The sequence below is a fragment of the Schistocerca nitens genome, chromosome 9, assembly GCF_023898315.1.
Source record: "Schistocerca nitens isolate TAMUIC-IGC-003100 chromosome 9, iqSchNite1.1, whole genome shotgun sequence".
Classification (NCBI taxonomy): Eukaryota; Metazoa; Arthropoda; class Insecta; order Orthoptera; family Acrididae; genus Schistocerca; species Schistocerca nitens.
Genome location: NC_064622.1, coordinates 115,327,315 through 115,350,692, shown reverse-complemented (window position 1 = coordinate 115,350,692; position 23,378 = coordinate 115,327,315). Strand labels below are relative to the sequence as shown.

Genomic DNA, 23,378 nt, shown 5'->3' with positions numbered 1-23,378 from the left:
CAACACTTTGCCTGTCTCTTAGCGCGAGGTTCAACTGGCGCTACTGTGGAGTCCGTCGGGCCCGGGCCCGGGCCACGGGAGTGTTCGCATGGTGTTCAAATGGCTCTAAGCACTATGGGACTTAACATCTGAGGTCACCAGTCCCCTAGAACTTAGAACTACTTAAACCTAACTAACCTAAGGACATCACACACATCCATGCCCGAGGCAGGATTCGAACCTGCGACCGTAGCAGCAGCGTGGTTCCAAAATGAAGCGCCTAGAACTGCTCGGCCACAGCGGCCGGCTGCGCTTGGTGTCTGCGTGCTTGTATGCGTGAATGTGTGTACTCCAGCTAGAAAAAGAGCTATTGCTGGGAAGCTTATGCGAATGCTTTTTCTGTTACGTGTTTCTGTGCTACACGCATCATTCCGCTATACGTGGGCGGTTGCCTTTTTCTTATTTTACACATTGCCCCTTCCACGAATTTCCATTAAATTGTCAAGATAGCTGTATAGCAGTGTTGTAGCTGGGCAGGTGCCGACAGAATCCCACATGAACAGGAGAGATCCGACTGGTGAGGAAGACGGCGCTGGACTTCCGGGCACCAAAGCGCATGCGCAAGCAACACGGCCGGACGACAGCAGGCTACGATCACTTGCTTTGCCTCAACCACCTGCCGCCCGACGGATTCCACATGGTCGCCAGGTGAGCGCCGCACTGCGCTACTGCAAGGCGGGAAGCAGAAGCGGCTGGCCCTGCCTGATAGGCAGTCGCGTTCTAAACTACACTACTGGCCAATAAAATTGCTACACCACGAAGATGACGTGCTACAGATGCTAAATTTAACCGACATGAAGAAAATGCTGTGATATGCAAATGATTATCTTTTAAGAGCATTCACACAAGTTTGGCGCCGGTGGCGACACCTACAACGTGCTGACATGACGAAAGTTTCCAACCGATTTCTCATACACAAACAGCAGTTGACCGGCGTTGCCTGGTGAAACGTTGTTGTGATGCCTCGTGTAAGGAGGAGAATTGCGTACCATCACGTATCCGACTTTGATAAAGGTCGGATTGTAGCCTATCGCGATTACGGTTTAAAATATCGCGACATTGCTGCTCGCGTTGGTCGAGATCCAATGACTGTTAGCACAATATGGAATCGGTGGGTTCAGGAGGGTAATACGGAACGCCTTGCTGAATCCCAACGGCCTCGTATCACTAGCAGTCGAGATGACAGGCATCTTATGCGCTTCGCTGTAACGGATCGTGCAGCCACGTCATGATCCCTGAGTCAACAGATGGGGACGTTTGCAAGACAACAACCATATGCACGAACAGTTCGACGACGTTTGCAGCAGCAAGGACTATCAGTTCGGAGACCATGGCTGCGGTTACCCTTGACGCTGCATCACAGACATGAGCGCCTCCAATGGTGTACTCAATGACAAACCTGGTTGCATGAATGGCAAAACGTCATTTTTTCGGATGAATCCAGATTCTGTTTACAGCATCACGATGGTCGCATCCGTGTTTGGCGACATCGCGGTGAACGCACATTGGAAGCGTGTATTCGTCATCGCCATACTGGAGTATCACCAATCGTGATGGTATGTGGTGCCATTGGTTACACGTCTCGGTCACCTCTTGTTCGCATTGACGGCACTTTGAACAGTGGACGTTACATTTCAGATGTGTTACGACACGTGGCTTTACCCTACATTCGATCCCTGCAAAACCCTACATTTCAGCAGGATAATGCACGACCGCAGGTTGCAGGTCCTGTACGAGCCTTTCTGGATACAGAAAATGTTCGACTGCTGCCCTGGCCAACACATTCTCCAGATCTCTAACCAACTGAAAACGTCTGGTCAATGGTGGCCGAGCAACTGGCTCGTCACAATACGCCAGTCACTATTGTTGATGAACTGTGGTATAGTGTTGAAGCTGCATGGGCAGCTGTACCTGTACACGCAATCGAAGCTCTGTTTGACTCAATGCCCAGGCGTATCAAGGCCGTTATTACGGCCAGATGTGGTTGTTCTGGGTACTGATTTCTCAGGATCTATGCACCCAAATTGCGTGAAAATGTAATCACATGTCAGTTCTAGTATAATATATTTGTCTAATGAATACCCGTTTATCATCTGCATTTCTTCATGGTGTAGTAATGTTAATGGCCTGTAATATATTTTGACAAACATATTAATTGGATTAATTAAAAGCAAATATGAAACAAGAAAATCAGTAATTCATTTCATTCATGGATATTCAATATTCTACAGAACAGTGACCAAGTAGCCCTTGTTTGCAACATTACAGAGTGTAATTTTTTGTAATGAGAACAATGGTGGAGCATAAGTATTTTGACATTGTTTGAAAGAAACATTTTTAACGCATAATTATCATCTACTATAGCAAGAAAATCAATATTTTGTGGGATATCCATTCGCCTTTATAGCAGCCTCACGTCGCGCCGTCATTGAATCGACCAACATTTGGAATCGATCAATTGGAATTTTATCCCACTCATTTTAGAGAGTTACGAAGAGAACGTCTTTGTTGGAGTAATTTTTTATTCTTATTCTGTTATCCGACTCCTCCCACAAATGTTCTATAGGATTCAAATCCGGACTTTGACTTGCTCACTCCAAAACCTCGACTTTTTTGCGTTTTAAAGAACCACTAATGCACTTGGACTGTGCTTGGAATCGTTATCTTGTTGAAAATACCATCCAGCTGGCTTGTCGTTGCGGCGGGGCGGTTCCTTTCGTACTGTACCTGCACCTACCTGTAAACTAGTTGCAGCAGATCGTCGGTAGGAAAGCCGAGCAGAAACCTACCGTACTGCCACTCGCACCAGGCTACATATAACGTAATTGTTCCAAGAATCGAAAATGTCTTAATTTCGGTATATTCTGAAACTTGATAATGTACTCGTTCACTACCAAGCCCGTGATAATCTTAACACAGTCATGCACAAACACTTTCAATCACTTTAGCAAGTTTATGGTAACGTATTTACCAAAATCTGAACAGTTACTAAGCACGGATTGTTCTTAAATGAAAATGCTCGCCATACTATTCAGTTTATCGGTGTCTAACGCACTCAAGTTTTTGGTCACCGATCTGCTCAATCAATATGCCACGTGGAATTGCTGTCTTTTCTCATACACAAAATTACTTTAAAACGCTTACTTTCTAAAACAAAAAAAAAAAACAAAAAAAACAACACCGGAATAAATGAGGCATGTAGCACGACTATAAGCGGCAAACTATAACTTCCTTCGGAGCTCATACTACACACGACCGTACCATTGAATGGCTGTGCTCCGACTACTTAGACTGCTGTAAGCATTCTATTTCTCCAAGAGAAAAAAATGGCTCTGAGCACTATGGGACTCAACTGCTGAGGTCATTAGTCCCCTAGAACTTAGAACTAGTTAAACCTAACTAACCTAAGGACAACACAAACATCCATGCCCGAGGCAGGATTCGAACCTGCGACCGTAGCGGTCTTGCGCTTCCAGACTGCAGCGCCTTTAACCGCACGGCCACTTCGGCCGGCTTCCAAGAGAAAAGACGCGCGGAGAATACTCCGTTAACCAATCAACAAATAACACACTTTAGAACTGTACTTTTTCTCGAAATAAATATTGAACATTGTGATTTTTATTTATACTTTACGTTATTGACTATTTCATTAGCACTCGAATTAGCTTTCCTTTTACATAAACTTATTTATCATATTATGATACAACATTCCATGTCGTCTGCATTCACACTGCCTTAAAACTCTCTCACACTCGTTCGTACAGTGTTCATTTACTTTAGACCACATTCATGCAGAATTCACACTATTAAAAGCATATACAAAACTGTAAAAACATAAATAAACAAAAACACCTTCAAGAAATAAACAACATTTCACAAAAACATTATCTTGACCTGTTCCTTGAATGTATCTGTGCACTGCTGGACTCTGGTGGATAAAAATTAGAACTACGTACTCAACTGAACCGGCTTCAGACCATCTGTCACTGTGCACGCAAGAGTCATTCTCCCAATACACAGGCTCTAGACAGGAGCGATATAAGGTGCCACGCCTCATGGTGTTTAGTGTATGGTAGTATTTCGGCCTTCAATACTTTTTCGTAAACGAATCGATCCATGTTACCTTTAATTGGAACTAACGGTCCATCTCCAGAGCGTGAAAAACATCCCCAAGTCATCATACTGCCACCTCCATATTTGACTGTGGGAATTATTATTTACAGGACATCGAACATACTTGATACCATCAGATGACATAAAATTAAATTTGCTCTCGTCGCTCCACAGAATTTTAGAGCAGTCTGAACTTGAGCATGATCTGTGCCCGTTTTGCAAACGAAAGTCGGGCCTTCCTGTTTTTCATAGATGCTAAAAGCTTTTTCGTCGGTCTTCGTCCATGTACTCCAAAGAGTTTCAAGCGTCGTTTGACAGTGGAAACGTGAATGTCGACGTTATATTTTTCTTTTAATTCTCTTTATGTAATTACAGTTGCATCATTACAGCGGACTTGGGAACATCACTTGTTGATAACTTCTTTATAATATGATCGACTACAGGGGACGTTTTTATTGGACCTCCACTGCGAGGCTTATTTTCGACAGCCTTTCTTTTATTATGCAATTTTTTCTGTGTACTAACGAGCTGACGAGACACAATTAAAATACGACCAACTTCGGTTTGTTTCAGTCCTTGCTTTATTGCATTTATCATAGCGTTTCTGAAGTCACTATAATATTCCTTACGTTTCGACATATTGAAATAATTACTGTAAGTAAATATCAGTAGAAATCAAAACCAAGAAGCAAGTAACGTCCACGAATTCACGGAGCAAACTGCGTGTCAAAATACTTTTGAGCTCGCTGAAAGTCGCATTCTTCCGGCAGCGCAAAAGTGTAAACAAACACGTCGCAACCTGAAACCTTCAAAATATGATCGCAGTTATTCTGCTCTCCACTATACTCAAGAGACTGTCCGATAATGTTTTATTTTCAGAGAAATAGTAAAGAATTTTATGTTGTCAAAATACTTTTCAGCGCTTCTGTAAGAACATAAATATCGTTTGTTATTAAATGATGAAAAGCAGTGCTAACTCACTAGACAAAATATTAGTAACCCTGTAACGACCCTTCGAATTTTCTGTCTCCCAATATCGTGAACTTTTACCGTCTATTACACACATCAAAACAAGTTTTACGTCACCCCGGTTCCCAGACCTCCTGAAGATAGACGTTGACTGTGGATATTGTATCACAGACACAGTCCCTTTGACTGTTCAGAGATGTCACTAAACCCAACCAAACATGTAAACGACCATGAATGAGCAGCGCATACGAGGGGCGTTTGAAAATTCCTTGCAAAAATAAAAATTACTTACGTGTTTGAGGTAAACCTGTTTTATTTATCGACATAGTCTCCTTTTAGACTTATACACTTCGTCCAAGGCTGTTCTAATTTGTTGATCCCTTCCGAATAATAGAAATTGTCCAAGTCTGCAAAATAGCTATTAGTTGCTGCAATCACCTCCTTGTTTGAATAAAATCTTTGTCCTGCCAGCCATGTCTTCAAATTGGGGAACGAATAGTAGGCCAAGGGAGCCAAGTCTGGAGAATAGGGGGATGTGAAACGGGTTGTAATCCTATTTACATTAATTTTTCGACCAAAACTGTTGAGGTGTGTGCTGATGCATTGTCGTGATGGAAAAGAACTTTTTTGCTGTCCAATCGCCGGCGTTTTTCTTGCAGCTCGGTTTTCAAACGGTCCAACAACGATGAATATTATTCACCTGTAATAGTTTTACCCTTTTCCAGCTAGTCTATGAGGATTATCCCCTGCGAATCCCAAAAGACAGTCGCTATAAGCTTTCCTGCCGAAGGAATGGTCTTCGCCTATTTTGGTGCAGATTTTCCCATGGTAACCCATTGTTCAGATTGTTGTTTGGTCTGAGGAGTATAGTAATCTATCCCTCTTTCATCCACAGTGACGAAACAGCCCTTAACGTCCTGTGGATTCTTCCTGAACAGCTGCAAACCTTCCTTGCAACACTTCACACGATTCCGTTTTTGGTCAAGCGTGAGCAATCGCGGAACCCATCTTGCGGATAGGTTTCGCATGTCCACATGTTTATGTAAAATATTATGTACCCATTCATTCGATACGCTCACAGCACTAGCAATCTCACGCACCTTAACTCATCTGTTATCCATCACCATATCATGGATTTTATCAATGATTTCCGCAGTTGTAACCTCCACAGGGCGTCCAGAACATTCAGCATCACTTGTGCCCATGTGGCCACTCCGAAAATTTTGAAACTACTTATAAAACTTATAACTATAAAACTATAACTATAAAACTTATAACTACTTATAAAACAGTAAAAGAAGAATGGGTAGCTTTGAGGGATGAAGTAGTGAAGGCAGCACAGGATCAAGTAGGTAAAAAGACGAGGGCTTGTAGAAATCCTTGGGTAACAGAAGAAATATTGAATTTAATTGATGAAAGGAGAAAATATAAAAATGCAGTAAATGAAACAGGCAAAAAGGAATACAAACGTCTCAAAAATGAGATCGACAGGAAGTGCAAAATGGCTACGCAGGGATGGCTAGAGGACAAATGTAAGAGTGTAGAGGCTTATCTCACTAGGGGTAAGATAGATACTGCCTACAGGAAAATTAAAGAGACCTTTGGAGATAAGAGAACCACTTGTATGAACATCAAGAGCTCAGATGGAAACCCAGTTCTTAGCAAAGAAGGGAAAGCAGAAAGGCGGAAGGAGTATATAGAGGGTCTATACAAGGGCGATGTACTTGAGGACAATATTATGGAAATGGAAGAGGATGTAGATGAAGATGAAATGGGAGATATGATACTGCGTGAAGAGTTTGACAGAGCACTGAAAGACCTGAGTCGGAACAAGGAACCCGGAGTAGACAACATTCCATTGGAACTACTGACGGCCTTGGGAGAGCCAGTCCTGTCAAAACTCTACCATCTGGTGAGCAAGATGTATGAGACAGGCGAAATACCCTCAGACTTCAAGAAGAATATAATAATTCCAATCCCAAAGAAAGCAGGTGTTGACAGATGTGAAAATTAACGAACAATCAGTTTAATAAGCCACAGCTGCAAAATACTAACACGAATTCTTTACAGACGAATGGAAAAACTAGTAGAAGCCGACCTCGGGGAAGATCAGTTTGGATTCCGTAGAAACACTGGAACACAGGAGGCAATACTGACCTTACGACTTATCTTAGAAGAAAGATTAAGGAAAGGCAAACCTACGTTTCTAGCATTTGTAGACTTAGAGAAAGCTTTTGACAATGTTGACTGGAATACTCTCTTTCAAATTCTAAAGGTGGCAGGGGTAAAATATAGGGAGCGAAAGGCTATTTACAATTTGTACAGAAACCAGATGGCAGTTATAAGAGTCGAGGGACATGAAAGGGAAGCAGTGGTTGGGAAGGGAGTAAGACAGGGTTGTAGCCTCTCCCCGATGTTATTCAATCTGTATATTGAGCAAGCAGTAAAGGAAACAAAAGAAAAATTCGGAGTAGGTATTAAAATCCATGGAGAAGAAATAAAAACTTTGAGGTTCGCCGATGACATTGTAATTCTTTCAGAGACAGCAAAGGACTTGGAAGAGCAGTTGAATGGAATGGACAGTGTCTTGAAAGGAGGATATAAGATGAACATCAACTAAAGCAAAACGAGGATAATGGAATGTAGTCGAATTAAGTTGGGTGATGCTGAGGGAATTAGATTAGGAAATGAGACACTTAAAGTAGTAAAGGAGTTTTGCTATTTGGGAAGCAAAATAACTGATGATGGTCGAAGTAGAGAGGATATAAAATGTAGATTGGCAATGGCAAGGAAAGCGTTTCTGAAGAAGAGAAATTAGTTAACATCGAGTATAGATTTAAGTGTCAGGAAGTCGTTTCCAAAAGTATTTGTATGGAGTGTAGCCATGTATGGAAGTGAAACATGGACGATAAATACACTCCTGGAAATTGAAATAAGAACACCGTGAATTCATTGTCCCAGGAAGGGGAAACTTTACTGACACATTCCTGGGGTCAGATACATCACATGATCACACTGACAGAACCACAGGCACATAGACACAGGCAACAAAATGGTTCAAATGGCTCTGAGCACTATGGGACTCAACTGCTGAGGTCATTAGTCCCCTAGAACTTAGAACTAGTTAAACCTAACTAACCTAAGGACATCACAAACATCCATGCCCGAGGCAGGATTCGAACCTGCGACCGTAGCGGTCTTGCGGTTCCAGACTGCAGCGCCTTTAACCGCACGGCCACTTCGGCCGGCCCACAGGCAACAGAGCATGCACAATGTCGGCACTAGTACAGTGTATATCCACCTTTCGCAGCAATGCAGGCTGCTATTCTCCCATGGAGACGATCGTAGAGATGCTGGATGTAGTCCTGTGGAACGGCTTGCCATGCCATTTCCACCTGGCGCCTCAGTTGGACCAGCGTTCGTGCTGGACGTGCAGACCGCGTGAGACGACGCTTCATCCAGTCCCAAACATGCTCAATGGGGGACATATCCAGAGATCTTGCTGGGCAGGGTAGTTGACTTACACCTTCTAGAGCACGTTGGGTGGCACGGGATACATGCGGACGTGCATTGTCCTGTTGGAACAGCAAGTTCCCTTGCTGGTCTAGGAATGGTAGAACGATGGGTTCGATGACGGTTTGGATGTACCGTGCACTATTCAGTGTCCCCTCGACGATCACCAGTGGTGTACGGCCAGTGTAGGAGATCGCTCCCCACACCATGATGCCGGGTGTTGGCCCTGTGTGCCTCGGTCGTATGCAGTCCTGATTGTGGTGCTCACCTGCACGGCGCCAAACACGCATACGACCATCATTGGCACCAAGGCAGAAGCGACTCTCATCGCTGAAGACGACACGTCTCCATTCGTCCCTCTATTCACGCCTGTCGCGACACCACTGGAGGCGGGCTGCACGATGTTGGGGCGTGAGCGGAAGACGGCCTAACGGTGTGCGGGACCGTAGCCCAGCTTCATGGAGACGGTTGCGAATGGTCCTCGCCGATACCCCAGGAGCAACAGTGTCCCTAATTTGCTGGGAAGTGGCGGTGCGGTCCCCTACGGCACTGCGTAGGATCCTACGGTCTTGGCGTGCATCCGTGCGTCGCTGCGGTCCGGTCCCAGGTCGACGGGCACGTGCACCTTCCGCCGACCACTGGCGACAACATCGATGTACTGTGGAGACCTCACGCCCCACGTGTTGAGCAATTCGGCGGTACGTCCACCCGGCCTCCCGCATGCCCACTATACGCCCTCGCTCAAAGTCCGTCAACTGCACATACGGTTCACGTCCACGCTGTCGCGGCATGCTACCAGTGTTAAAGGCTGCGATGGAGCTCCGTATGCCACGGCAAACTGGCTGACACTGACGGCGGCGGTGCACAAATGCTGCGCAGCTAGCGCCATTCGACGGCCAACACCGCGGTTCCTGGTGTGTCCGCTGTGCCGTGCGTGTGATCATTGCTTGTACAGCCATCTCGCAGTGTCCGGAGCAAGTATGGTGGGTCTGACACACCGGTGTCAATGTGTTCTTTTTTCCATTTCCAGGAGTGTAGTTTGGACAAGAAGAGAATAGAAGCTTTCGAAATGTGGTGCTACAGAAGAACGCTGAAGATTATATGGGTAGAACACATAACTAACGAGGATGTATTGAATAGAATTGGGGAGAAGAGGAGTTTGTGGCACAACTTAACAAGAAGAAGGGATCGGTTGGCAGGACATGTTCTGAGGCATCAAGGGATCACCAATTTAGTATTGGAGGGCACTTCGAGGGTAAAAATCGTAGAGGGAGTCCAAGAGATGAATACACTAAACAGATTCAGAAGGATGTAGGTTGCAGTAGGTACTGGGAGATGAAGAAGCTTGCACAGGATAGAGTAGCATGGAGAGCTGCATCAAACCAGTCTCAGGACTGAAGACCACAACAACAACAACAACTTATAAACTGTTCTGATCGAAGGTGCAGAGTCACCGTAATGTTTATCAAGCTTTTATTTAGTCTCCTGAGGGGTGTTGCCTTTCATAAGGTAATGTTTTTATTATCACGCGAAATTCTTTTTGGTCTATGTTTTGACAATCACTCGACTTCCTTGATTCACACGAGTGCCAAACACAAAGAAATTGACCAGTATGGCTGAAACTTGGTGTGCGTTCTTTCCAAAGATGCTACTAACTAAACATGACCTCGATACGCGCTAGTGGTGCCATCTCTCGGACTTTGCACGGACTTTTCAAACGCCTCTCGTATTAGACGGAGGGGTACCGACAGCCGATCAGTTTCAGTCATTCCACCAGTTCTGTAGTTCAATCATGTATATACGGTCAGTACCGCGGTTCGATCGCGTCCGCATTGTTACTTTGTGCTAGGAAGGTCTCTCAACAGGGGAAGTGTCGAGGCGTCTCAGAGTGAACCAAAGCGATGATGTTCGGACATGGAGGAGATACAGAGAGACAGGAAGTGTCGATGACATGCCTCGCTCAGGCCGCCCAAGGGCTACTACTGCAGTGAATGACCGCTACCTACGGATTATGGCTCGGAGGAACCCTGACAGCAAAGCCACCATGCTTAATAATGCTTTTCATGCGGCCACAGGACTTCGTGTTACGACTCAACTTGTGCGTAGTAGGCTGCATGATGCGCAACTGCACTCCCGACGTCTATGGCTTGGTCCATCATTGCAACCACGACACCATGCAGCGTGGTACAGATGGGCCCAACAACATGCCTAATGGACCGCTCAGGATTGGCATCACGTTCTCTTCACCAATGAGTGTCGCATATGCCTTCGGCCAGACGTTTTTGGAGGCAACCCGGTCAGACTGAACGCCTCAGACACACTGTCCAGCGAGTGCAGCAAGGTGGAGGTACTCCGCTGTTTTGGGGTGGCATCATGTGGGGCCGACGTATGCCGCTGGTGGTCATGGAAAGCGCCGTAACGGCTGTACGATACGTGAATGCCATCCTCCGACCAATAGTGCAACCATATTGCAGCATATTGGCGAGGCATTCGTCTTCATGGACGACAATTCGCGCCCTCATCGTCCACATCTTGTGAATGACTTCCTTCAGGATAACGACCTCGTTCGACTAGAGTGGCCATCATGTTCTCCGGACATGAACCCTATCGAACGTGATTGGGATAGATTGAAAAGGGCTGTTTATGGACGAATTGACCCACAAACCACTCTGAGGGATCTACTCCGAATCGCCGTTGATGAGTGGGACAATCTGGACCAACAGTGCCTTGTAGAGCTTGTGGATAGTATGCCACGACGAATACAGGCATGCATCAATGCAATAGGACGTGCTGCTGGCTATTAGAGGTACAGGTGTGTACAGCAATCTGGAACACCACTCTGTAGGTTTCGCTGTATGGTGGTACAACATGCAATGTGTGGTTTTCATGAGCAAGAAAAAGGGCGTGAATGATGTTTATGTTGCTCTATTCCAGTTTTCTGTACATGTTCCGGATGTCTCAGAACCGAGATGATGCAAAACTTCTTTTGATGTGTGTATTATGAGTGGCTGCTCAGTCTTGCTAAACAGCGTGATCTTTCTACAACCTTGAGTGATAGTCGTAGCGTCCAACCAAGAACTGGCAAAGATTATTAAAAACTGCTCTCAGGGAACTTCTTTTGGTTAAACTGAACTCTTTTATGAAAGTTTACCGCGTGTAAACCTGATTTACTATTGTGAAGGCAACAGTAAGTAGCGGAAAAATGCTTCTACCAGAGCACAAAAGAGAGGACTGTGTTCCTTTTTGTTAAAAGGCTCTGACTGAAAATTGGGGTACCAATTTCCTCACTCTACCTTCCTACCATCTTTAAAAATTTTTGCAGAAATGTTGGTAAGCGAACATTTACGCGTTCTTTTTAACATGCAGTTCACCTCTCACTCCCACGAGCTTCCTAACTGTTACACGATCACACCCACTTGTCCATCGGTGAACGTATCTCATGACCATCTACTCCCAACTTCCCATTATCACTCATTTACCCGGCTCAACTAATTGTCATTATATATTTGTTGCTCTCCAACTGTAACTCTTCTGTCTCACAGCCATAGTCGCTTTGCGCAGTGGTTAGCACACTGGACTCGCATTCGGGAGGACGACGGTTCAATCCCGCGTCCGGCCATCCTGATTTAGGTTCTCCGTGATTTCCCTATATCGCTCCGGGCAAATGCCGGGATGGTTCCTCTAAAAGGGCACGGCCAGCTTCCTTCCCCATCCTTCCCTGATCCGACGAGACCGATGACCTCGCAGTTTGGTCTCTTTCCACAAACAACCCAACCCCATAGTCGCTTTTGTACTGTTCTACCATTTCTGCTCCTCTCACTGTCACTTTCTACCTCTCATTCTCTCTTACTGCTACTATTTCATTCGTTCCTTCCTACTTCTGATGTCTCTTCTCAGTGTCACTATCTCTCTCTCTTCCTCATAGTCATTGTCACAGACTCTGTCTCTCATTGTTACTGTCTCACCCACTGGCACCGTCTCTTGCACTCTTTCCGTAGCACTGTTCTCTCACTGTCAACTGTGTTCCACTGCCGCTGTGTCCCTCTCTTTCTCTCACCCTGCCATTGTCTCCTTTGCTCTTTCTATACGACAAACTGTCTACTACCTTCCAGAATTTATTATTTCTCTGTTTCTTTCCCCCTGCCACTGTCTCCTTCTCTCTCAGCATAAGAAGGAGCGAATGTGACCGCAAGCCAACATTTTTGTATGAACCTTTAAAGGTGCTAAGAAAGGTAGAATACGACAGCTGCTTCCCCACTTTTCAGAGTCTTTTAATAAAGAGGAGTATATTAACCTCTTTGTGCTCTGATAGAAGCAGTTTTCCTCTGGTTCCCTCTCTTCCCTCTCCAAGCAGGGCATATCACTCGTATGGAGAGAACTTGGTGTGTCAGTGAATTTTTGACAGTATACTTATGTGAAATTGAAATAACGTAAAACTAATTTTACTCCTCACACCGGATTTTACGTGCACACAAATTATGCATGTACATCAGTACTACAACGTGGAGTTCCCAGAACCATTCTGATGTTAGCAGGGATACTTTACATCGTATTTCTCCGTACGTTATCCACACACACCGCAAATTACGTACGTATTTTACGTGTACGACTACAGTAATTTTGAACCTCTGAATCTCGGAAACGGATAAAGATATCTAGAAAAATTTCAAGATTGTTCGATACCAAAGCCATACAAATATGTCGTAAAAATTACAACTATTTACTGTGCATAGTCGTCTTGGAATCTGCGACTGGGGTTTGATCTGCTGCAGTCTGCGAACAAATGGTGAAAAACACTTTTTGGGGGGTTTCCTATGTAACCACCCATGAATTTACTCAAATGCACAATTCATTAATTGATATACCCGTCAGTTTAATTAAATCACTTGTAAGGGTATACCTGCCACCAGTCAATCTTTTTAATTTCTTCGTGCATATTTTAAGTGTACGAATAGGGTAACATTGAACCTCTGTATCTGAGAAAGGGATAAAGATATAAAGAAAATTTTCAAGGTTGTTCGAGATTGGGATCTTAGGAATATATCGTAAAAATTTCAGCCTTTTACTGTAATATCTTGCACTCCTCGGCTATGTTTTGATCCACTGGTGATGGCGAAAATATAGTAAAAATCCTTTTTTGAGGTTTACCGAGGTGATGCCCATGAACTAACGGTGCCTCCATATGTCCAATCAAATCCACTATGTTGTTGTTGTTGTTGTTGTTGTCTTCAGACTTGCGACTGGTTTGATGCAGCTCTCCATGCTACTCTATCCTGTGCAAGTTTCTTCATCTCCCAGTACTTACTGCAACCTACATCCTTCTGAATCTGCTTAGTGTATTCATCTCTTGGTCTCCCTCTACGATTTTTACCCTCCACGCTGCCCTCCAATGCTAAATTTGTGATCCCTTGATGCCTCAGAACATGTCCTACCAACCGGTCCCTTCTTCTTGTCAAGTTGTGCCACAAACTCCTCTTCACCTCATTTCTATTCAATACCTTCTCATTAGTTATGTGACCTACTCATCTAATCTTCAGCATTCTTCTGCAGCACCACATTTCGAAAGCTTCTAGTCTCTTCTTATCCAAACTACTTATCGTCCACGTTTCACTTCCATACATGGCTACACTCCATACAAATACTTTTAGAAACGACTTCCTGACACTTAAATCTATGCTCGATGTTAACAAATTTCTCTTCCTCAGAAACGCTTTCCTTACCATTGCCAGTCTAAATTTTATATCCTCTCTACTTCGACCATCATCAGTTATTTTGCTCCCCAAATAGCAAAACTCCTTTACCACTTTAATTATCTAATTTCCTAATCTAATTCCCTCAGCATCACCCGACTTAATTCGACTACATTCCATTACCCTCGTTTTGCTTTTGTTGATGTTCATCTTACACCCTTCTTTCAAGACACTGACCATTCCTTTCAACAGCTCTTCCAAGTCCTTTGCTGTCTCTGACAGAATTACAATGTCATCGGCGAACCTCAACGTTTATATTTCTTCTCCATGGACTTTAATATCTACTCCGAATTTTTCTTTTGTTTCCTTTACTGCTTGCTCAATATACAGATTGAATAACATCGGGGACAGGCTACAATCCTGTCTCACTCCCTTCCCAACCACTGCTTCCCTTTCATGTCCCTCGACTCATAACTGCCATCTGGTTTCTGTACAAATTGTAAATAGTCTTTCGCTCCCTGTATTTTACCCCTGCCACCTACAAAATTTGAAATAGAGTATTCCAGTCAACATTGTCAAAAGCTTTCTCTAAGTCTATAAATGCTAGAAACATAGGTTTGCCTTTCCTTAATCTAACTTCTAAGATAAGTCGTAGGGTCAGTATTGCCTCACGGAATCCAAACTGATCTTCCCTGATGTTGGCTTCTACCAGTTTTTCCATTCGTCTGTAAAGAATTCGCGTTAGTACTTTGCAACTGTGACTTATTAAACTGATAGTTCGGTAATTTTCACATCTGTCAACACTTGCTTTCTTTGGGATTGGAATTATTATATTCTTCTTGAAGTCTGAGGTTATTTCGCCTGTCTCATACATATTGCTCACCAGATGGTAAAGTTTTGTCAGGACTGGCTCTCCCAAGGCTGTCAGTAGTTCTATGGAATGTTGTCTACTCCCGGGGCCTTGTTTCGTCTCAGGTCTTTCAGTGCTCTGTCAAACTCTTTACGCAGTATCATATCTCCCATTTCATCTTCATCTACATCCTCTTCCATTTCCATAATATTGTCCTCAAGTACATCGCCCTTGTATAGACCCTCTATATACTCCTTCCACCTTTCTGCTTTCCCTTCTTTGCTTACAACTGGGTTTCCATCAATGCTCTTGATGTTCATACAAGTGGTTCTCTTATCTCCAAAGGTCTCTTTAATTTTCCTGTAGGCAGTATCTATCTTACCCCTAGTGAGATAAGCCTCTACACTCTTACATTTGTCCTCTAGCCATCCCTGCTCAGCCATTTTGCTGTTCTTATCGATCTCATTTTTGAGACGTTTGTATTCCTTTTTGCCTGCTTCATTTACTGCGTTTTTATATTTTCTCCTTTCATCAATTAAATTCAATATTTCTTCTATTACCCAAGGATTTCTACGAGCCCTCGTCTTTTTACCTACTTGATCCTGTGCTGCCTTCACTACTTCATCCCTCAAAGCTACCCATTCTTCTTCTACTGTATTTCTTTCCACCATCCACTATAGACTACATCAAATGCAAAAAGAACTAACCGATTTGATCCATTTGCCCAAGCAGGAGGAAGTGTGCAGTTTTCATACTTTGACCTTGTACTGTAGGATAGTGACACTACGGCGATCCTTATGTTGGGTATACAAATGGTCCCTAGCCCAATGGCTATCCTAAACACTTGACCCTAACTTTTAATCATCAATAGAAGCCGAGGTATGATCACCGGAAAATCCCGTTTTTATGCGCGGCGTTTTGGAACATATTGGTATGCATACTGTCGCATACATACCGAGTTTTCCGGGGCATTTAGTGGAATTTTAGATGTGTTGTTCTCTGTAGAAACGAAATTCAGCAGTGCACTTCACTTTTGCTTTAATATTGTTTTCAGATTTTCCCACTAAAACATATTGCCAGTATTTGGAACGGAAACCAGTGCAAACATTCGCGAACAATCTTACCAAATTTCTCAAATAAAAATGATATTACTTATTATTATCTCGTTGGATATAGTACTCTTACAATGCGGACCATCAAATTTATACATCAGCACTTTATACAGGGTGTTACAAAAAGGTACGGCCAAACTTTCAGGAAACATTCCTCACACACAAATAAAGAAAAGATGTTATGTGGACATGTGTCCGGAAACGCTTCATATCCATGTTAGAGTTCATTTTAGTTTCGTCATTATGTACTGCACTTCCTCGATTCACCGCGAGTTGGCCCAATTGAAGGAAGGTAATGTTGACTTCGGTGCTTGTGTTGACATGCGACTCATTGCTCTACAGTACTAGCATCAAGCACATCAGTACGTAGCGTCAACAGGTTAGTGTTCATCACGAACGTGGTTTTGCACTCAGTGCAATGTTTACAAATGCGGAGTTGGCAGATGCCCATTCGATGTATGGATTAGCACGGGGCAATAGCCGTGGCACGGTACGTTTGTATCGAGACAGATTTCCAGAACGAAGGTGTCCCGACAGGAAGACGTTCGGAGCAATTGATCGGCGTCTTAGTGAGCACGGAACATTCCAGCCTATGACACGCGACTGGGGAAGACCTAGAACGACGAGAACACCTGAAATGGACGAGGCAATTCTTCGTGCAGTTGACGATAACCCTAATGTCAGCGTCAGAGAAGTTGCTGCTGTACAAGGTAACGTTGACCACGTCACTGTATGGAGAGTGCTACGGGAGAACCAGTTGTTTCCGTACCATGTACAGCGTGTGCAGGCACTATCAGCAGCTGATTGGCCTCCACGGGTACACTTCTGCGAATGGTTCATCCCAATCCTCATTTCAGTGTAAATGTTCTCTTTACGGATGAGGCTTCATTCCAACGTGATAAAATTGTAAATTTTCACAATCAACATGTGTGGCATGACGAGAATCCGCACGCAATTGTACAATCGCGTCATCAACACAGATTTTCTGTGAACGTTTGGGCAGGTATTGTAGGTGATGTCTTGATTGGGCCCCATGTTCTTCCACCTACGCTCAATGGAGCACGTTATCATGATTTCATACGGGATACTCTACCTGTGCTGCTAGAACATGTGCCTTTACAAGTACGACACAACATGTGATTCATGCACGATGGAGTTCCTGCACATTTCAGTCGAAGTGTTCGTACGCTTCTCAACAACAGATTCGGTGACCGATGGATTGGTAGAGGCGGACCAATTCCATGGCCTCCACGCTCTCCTGACCTCAACCCTCTTGGCTTTCATTTATAGGGGCATTTGAAAGCTCTTGTCTACGCAACCTCGGTACCAAGTGTAGAGACTCTTCGTGCTCGTATTGCGGACGGCTGTGATACAATACGCCGTTCTCCAGGGCTGCATCAGCGCCTCAGGGATTCCATGCGACGGAGGGTGGATGCATGTATCCTCGCTAACGGAGGACATTTTGAACATTTCCTGTAACAAAGTGTTTGAAGTCACGCTGGTACGTTCTGTTGCTGTGTGTTTCCATTCCATGATTAATGTGATTTGAAGAGAAGTAATAAAATCAGCTCTAACATGGAAAGTAAGGGTTTCCGGACAGATGTCCACATAACATATTTTCTTTCTTTGTGTGTGAGGAATGTTCCTGAAAGTTTGGCCGTACCTTTTTGTAACACCCTGTATAACTTTACCACATTAATTATTATATTCACTGCAAACTCTTTTGTACTTAACAAATGCACTCACGTTCAGAAAAAGAAAAAAAACAGAACACCTTGAATGACTAAAGATAGGACGTTCATATTCAGAGAACATGTTCATTAGTATATTCTGCAGGAGCGATTAGCAAATTCTGTCACCTCGGTTCAGCATGTGCCATGTTGCCTAGTAGGCATACGGTCCGTCATGGGCCTTGATAACTTGTTCCATGTGTGATGACTTCGACGCGTGTATCCTGGGATATAGCCATCCACTCTGTATTCAAAATGGTTCAAATGGCTCTGACCACTATGGGACTTAACATCTGAGCTCATCATTCCCCTAGAACTTAGAACTAATCAAACCTAACTAACTTAAGGACATTACACACATCGATGCCCGAAGCAGGACTCGAACCTGCGACCGTAGTGGTCGCGCGGATCAAGACTGAAGCGTCTAGAACCGCTCGACTACCACTCTGCATTCACCTGTTTCCAAAGTTCATCTGTGGTGGTTTGCGTTGGGTCACACCGCTGCACCCATCGTTTCACCATATCCCACACATATTCGATAGGCGATATGTCTGGTGATCTGATCCTGTGACACAAAGAAGGCACGTTTTCGTGCAGCAACATTTGGTCGTGCATTGTCTTTCTGAAAAATGACGTTTGTGGTTTTGTGCAGTAAAGGTATGGTTATGGGTCGCAGGATGTCATTCACATAGGTCACACTGGTGACAGTGCCCTGGACACGCACCAACTGTGGTTTGTAGTTGTACCCAATAGCACCCCACACCATATGGTCTTGAATTTGCACTGTATGCCTTGTGAGAATGCAGTGACAGTGATGTCCCACCGTCTGTCTGCGGATAACCAAAATACGGCCATCATTTTTACACAAACAGTACCTGGATTCGTCCAAAAACAGTATCTGATGCCATTACTGTCCTCAGTGACTTCGTTCCGTACATCATTGCCATCTAGCATGTTTGTGCACAAAGGTAGTCGGAAAATTGGACGACGTGCACGTAACCCCTGCAGTAATAAACGGAGTCGGACTATCAGCCCTGATAGTGTAGGATGTGTTACACTGTTCCACTGTTGCGCCAGAGCCGAGGAGAACCCAGATCTGTCCTGCAATGCCATTCGGATAAGGATCTTCTCGGGGGGTGGTCTGGGTGGTGTGACCTGACCAATCTCGTCGTGCTGTAAGGCCCTCCGTGAACCATTCTGCACACCCCCGTTGTACTGCCGAAACACTGCTTCCCAAATGAGCCGCAATTTCCCGGACGGATGCATCGCATTTTCTCATGCCAAAAATGCACCCTCTTTCAAACTCACTGATTTGACGGTATGGTTCATGCATACGTCTGCGAGGCATCCAGCACGTCTTCTCAAATCTCACTGATCCATTATCTTCGATTTATAGCGGCAACCAGAGCCGCAGGCACATTTTACCGCTAGGTGTTATTACGCCGCGATATCGATGTTGACCTAGAACCCGCTGTCCGACATGTTTCAAATGCTAATCATTTCTGCAGACCATACTAATGTGCATGTCCTGTGAATATGAACGTCCTGTCTCTAGTCGTTCAAGGTTCTCTGTTTTTTCTGAATATGAACGTACACTACTGGCTATTAAAAATGCTACACCACGAAGACGACGTGCTACAGACGCGAAATGTAACCGACAGGAAGAAGATTCTGTGAGATGCAAATGCTTAGGTTTTCAGAGCATTCACACAAGGCTGGCGCCGGTGGCGACACCTACAACGTGCTGACATGACGAAAGTTTCCAACCGATTTCTCATACACAAACAGCAGTTGACCGGCGTTTCCTGTTAAAATGTTGTTGTGATGGCTCGTGTAAGGAGGAGAAATGCGTACCATCGCGTTTCCGACTTTGATAAAGGTCGGATTGTAGCGTATCGCGATTGTGGTTTATCGTATCGCGACATTGCTGCTCGCGTTGGTCGAGATCCAATGACTGTTAGCATAATATGGAATCGGTGGGTTCAGGGGGGTAATACGGAACACCGTGCTGGATCCCAACGGCCTCGAATCACTAGCAGTCGAGATGACAGGCATCTTATCCGCATTGCTGTAACGGATCGTGCAGCCACGTCTCGATCCCTGAGTCAACAACCATCTGCACGAACAGTTCGACGACGTTTGCAGCAGCATGGACTATCAGCTCGGAGACCGTGGCTGCGGTTACCCTTGACGCTGCATCACACACAGGAGCGCCTGCGATGGTGTACTCAACGACGAACCTGGGTGCACGAATGGCAAAACGTCATTTTTCCGGATGAATCCAGGTTCTGTTTACAGTATCACGATGGTCGCATCCGTGTTTGGCGACATGGCGCTGAACGCACATTGGAAGCGTGTATTAGTCATCGCCATAGTGGCGTATGACCCGGCGATGGTACGAGGTGCCATTGGTTACACGTCTCGGTCACCTCTTGTTCGCACTGACTGCACTTTGAACAGTGGACATTACATTTCAGATGTGTTACGACCCGTGGCTCTACCCTTCAGTCGATCCCTGGGAAACCCTACATTTCAGCAGGATGATGCACGACCGCATGTTGCATGTCCTGTACGGGCCTTTCTGGATACAGAAAATGTTCGACTGCTGCCCTGGCCAGCACATTCTCCAGATCTCTCACCAACTGAAAACGTCTGGTCAATGGTGGCCGAGCAACTGTCTCGTCACAATACGCCAGTCACTACTCTTGATGAACTGTGGTATCGTGTTGAAGCTGCTGCATAGACAGCTATACCTGTACAAGCCATCCAAGCTTTGTTTGGCTCAATGCCCAGGCGCATGAAGGCCGTTATTACGGCCAGAGGTGGTTGTTCTGGGTACTGATTTCTCAGGCTCTATGCACCCAAACTGCGTGAAAATGAAATCACATGTCAGTTCTAGTATAATATATTTGTCCAATGAATACCCTTTCATCATCTGCATTTCTTCTTGGTGTAGCAGTTTTATTGGCTAGTACTGTAGTATTTTTACAGGATTGAAGCAAAAATGGTTCTAAGTTACTGGTAAAAGGCTGTAACAACATTTGCAGTAAATTATTACTATGTTGTTCCCCTCCCCCCCATTCCACCTCCCCCCCATAAAATCATTACTCTTTCTTCTGAAATCTCTGGTTCTCCTGTAACAACACTAGTTACAAACTGAAATGAAACGTCAATATCTTGTCTTACAGACACAGTGGAGACTGTGGTGCAAACATACGTTTACACTACCTTCAGGTTTTTTGGCTTGGTTCAAATGGCTCTGAGCACTATGCGACTTAACTTCTGAGGTCATCAGTCGCCTAGAACTTAGAACTAATTAAACCTAACTAACCTAAGGACATCACACACATCCATGTCCGAGGCAGGATTCGAACCTGCGACCGTAGCGGTCGCTCGGTTCCAGACTGTTGCGCCTAGAACCGCAGGCCACTCCGGCCGGTCTTCAGGTTTCTTGTAGATAGAAAAATTACGCCATTTTGTCTGCCTGACAGAAACATTCTTGATGGAATGAAGGTGCTATTCTTGCAGCACCAAACTTTCCCTGGAAATATCTTGCACCCATGGCTATAATCTGAATGATACAACACGCAACTACAAAACATGCTAGTAGTCGCCTTCTTCCATATTCTGTTCTATTGCTTGTACCTTTATCCCGCAGTTTCGTAGGGTCGGCATTGTTAGGATCGGATTTGGCAAGGTCACTGTTAAGGGGTGGCCGGATTCCCTTCCGTTGCCACCCCGTACCCCCTTGGGACGGAAGTAGTGTATCCCAGCTGTCTGCGTCTAGTGTAATCCATGGAATATTGTGAACGTGTTCAGATGGCTGCCAGTCATGTAACTGAGGCGGGACGTTGGGTCCAGCCCGGTATTTACCTAGGGGGATGTGGAAAGCCGCCTAAAAACCAAATCCAGGCTGGCCGGCACACCGGCCCTCGTCGTTTATCAGCTTGGCGGATTCGATATTGGAGGCAGCGCATTAGCGCTCTCGGCTACCCTGGCGGGTCAGTCGCCTTCGTCCATATGCCGCACCATTTTAAGGGCAATAAAATCTTGCAGAGTGCACTGTTAGGTGAACTGTACTCAGCCACTGCCTGTTAGCTACTGCGTCCACTGCTGTCTACCAGCCGCGCTCTTAATCCAAAGAAAAGGCGTACCAAAAAAAAAAAAAAAAACGGAATAAACGAAGACACCGGTGAACCTTATAACGACATTGTCCTCTGGGGTCAGCCTACTGCGCATTTCTACCAGGGAAAAGGCGTTCCGGAAACGGAAACGACAAGCTTGGCTATCAAACTGCATAGTGGCTTCTCTCTTTTGGAAGTTAAATAAAACCGTTCTCTCTATAATAAATTATTCTTTCATGACGAAGAGAACAGCCGTTCAAAACCACTGCAAATAAATATTTCTATAACAATATTATAATGTGATGAGTAGCTGATTATAAAGTAATTCTACGGCAATATTTTAACACCTTTTCCACAACATCAAAACACTGAAATTGTCGTTAATAAGTCATCAATTGATGCTCTATTTTTGTCTCATCAATGCGTGGTGTCTGTACCTTCGGACATGTCCGAAATAACAGACACCACACGGAATCAGCAGCAGCGATACCTATTACGTAATTTGAAGATAGAAGGGAAGAAAGGGAAGGAAATAATTATATCAGCTGCATCGGTAATTTATGCAGAATCAACGGCGGCGAGCGAAAATGTGTGCTGGACCAAGACTCGAACCTGGGACTCTTGATTTCTAGATAGTTGGATTACCTACTGCCCCAGCCAGACACAGTGTTTATCATAAATGCGCGGACTATCTCAGCAAGCTCCCGGGAAATACACATTCTCAGCTGGCGCACCTATCCGCAGTCCCCATCCGCGTCTTCGACGCTCGCTAATTTCAAGTTTCTCCTGGAGGTCGAACGCGAGTGTGCATCCGCACTTAAGGTTGTGGATTCATTGTCCATCGAGGCCTGTTCTTTCGGCATGATGCTATAAAAAGGACACTTACAACAATACACTGGCGCAGCATTAAGTCACGGCGCCGTGCGAAACCAGCGACGGTTTGGCACTAGCGTGCGTGACGTATAAATACTGGCCATCCAGCCAAACATCTCTTTGAATCAGCAAGTTATTCAGTCGGCAACCGTCATAGTGTTCTAACAGGACCACCTGCCAGGAAGTTCAGCTGCTGCTGGAAGGGCTGAGTGTCAAACTGAGCCGATACTAGCCAACGAGCCATTAGGCGTACGTCGTCGCCTGTTCTGTTGCCACCAGCCAGCCACCAGACAAAGGATCGTTTCCATGTCTGTGTCCCCATCAACTGTCATGGCTAGGGCAGACTGCCGAATGTTCCGCACTCG

The 23,378-nt window shown here is 44.8% G+C and overlaps 1 protein-coding gene across 1 annotated transcript in view; it reads left to right on the top strand.

Moving 5' to 3' along the window:
* The first annotated feature begins 595 nt into the window (after positions 1-595).
* The window catches only part of LOC126204046 (uncharacterized), an 86,029-nt gene continuing 63,246 nt past the window's right edge, over positions 596-23,378 (top strand). Inside the window, exon 1 of the mRNA XM_049938470.1 lies at positions 596-687. Within this exon, the coding sequence (XP_049794427.1) occupies positions 596-687 (92 nt within the window). The remainder of the gene's footprint in view (positions 688-23,378) is intronic.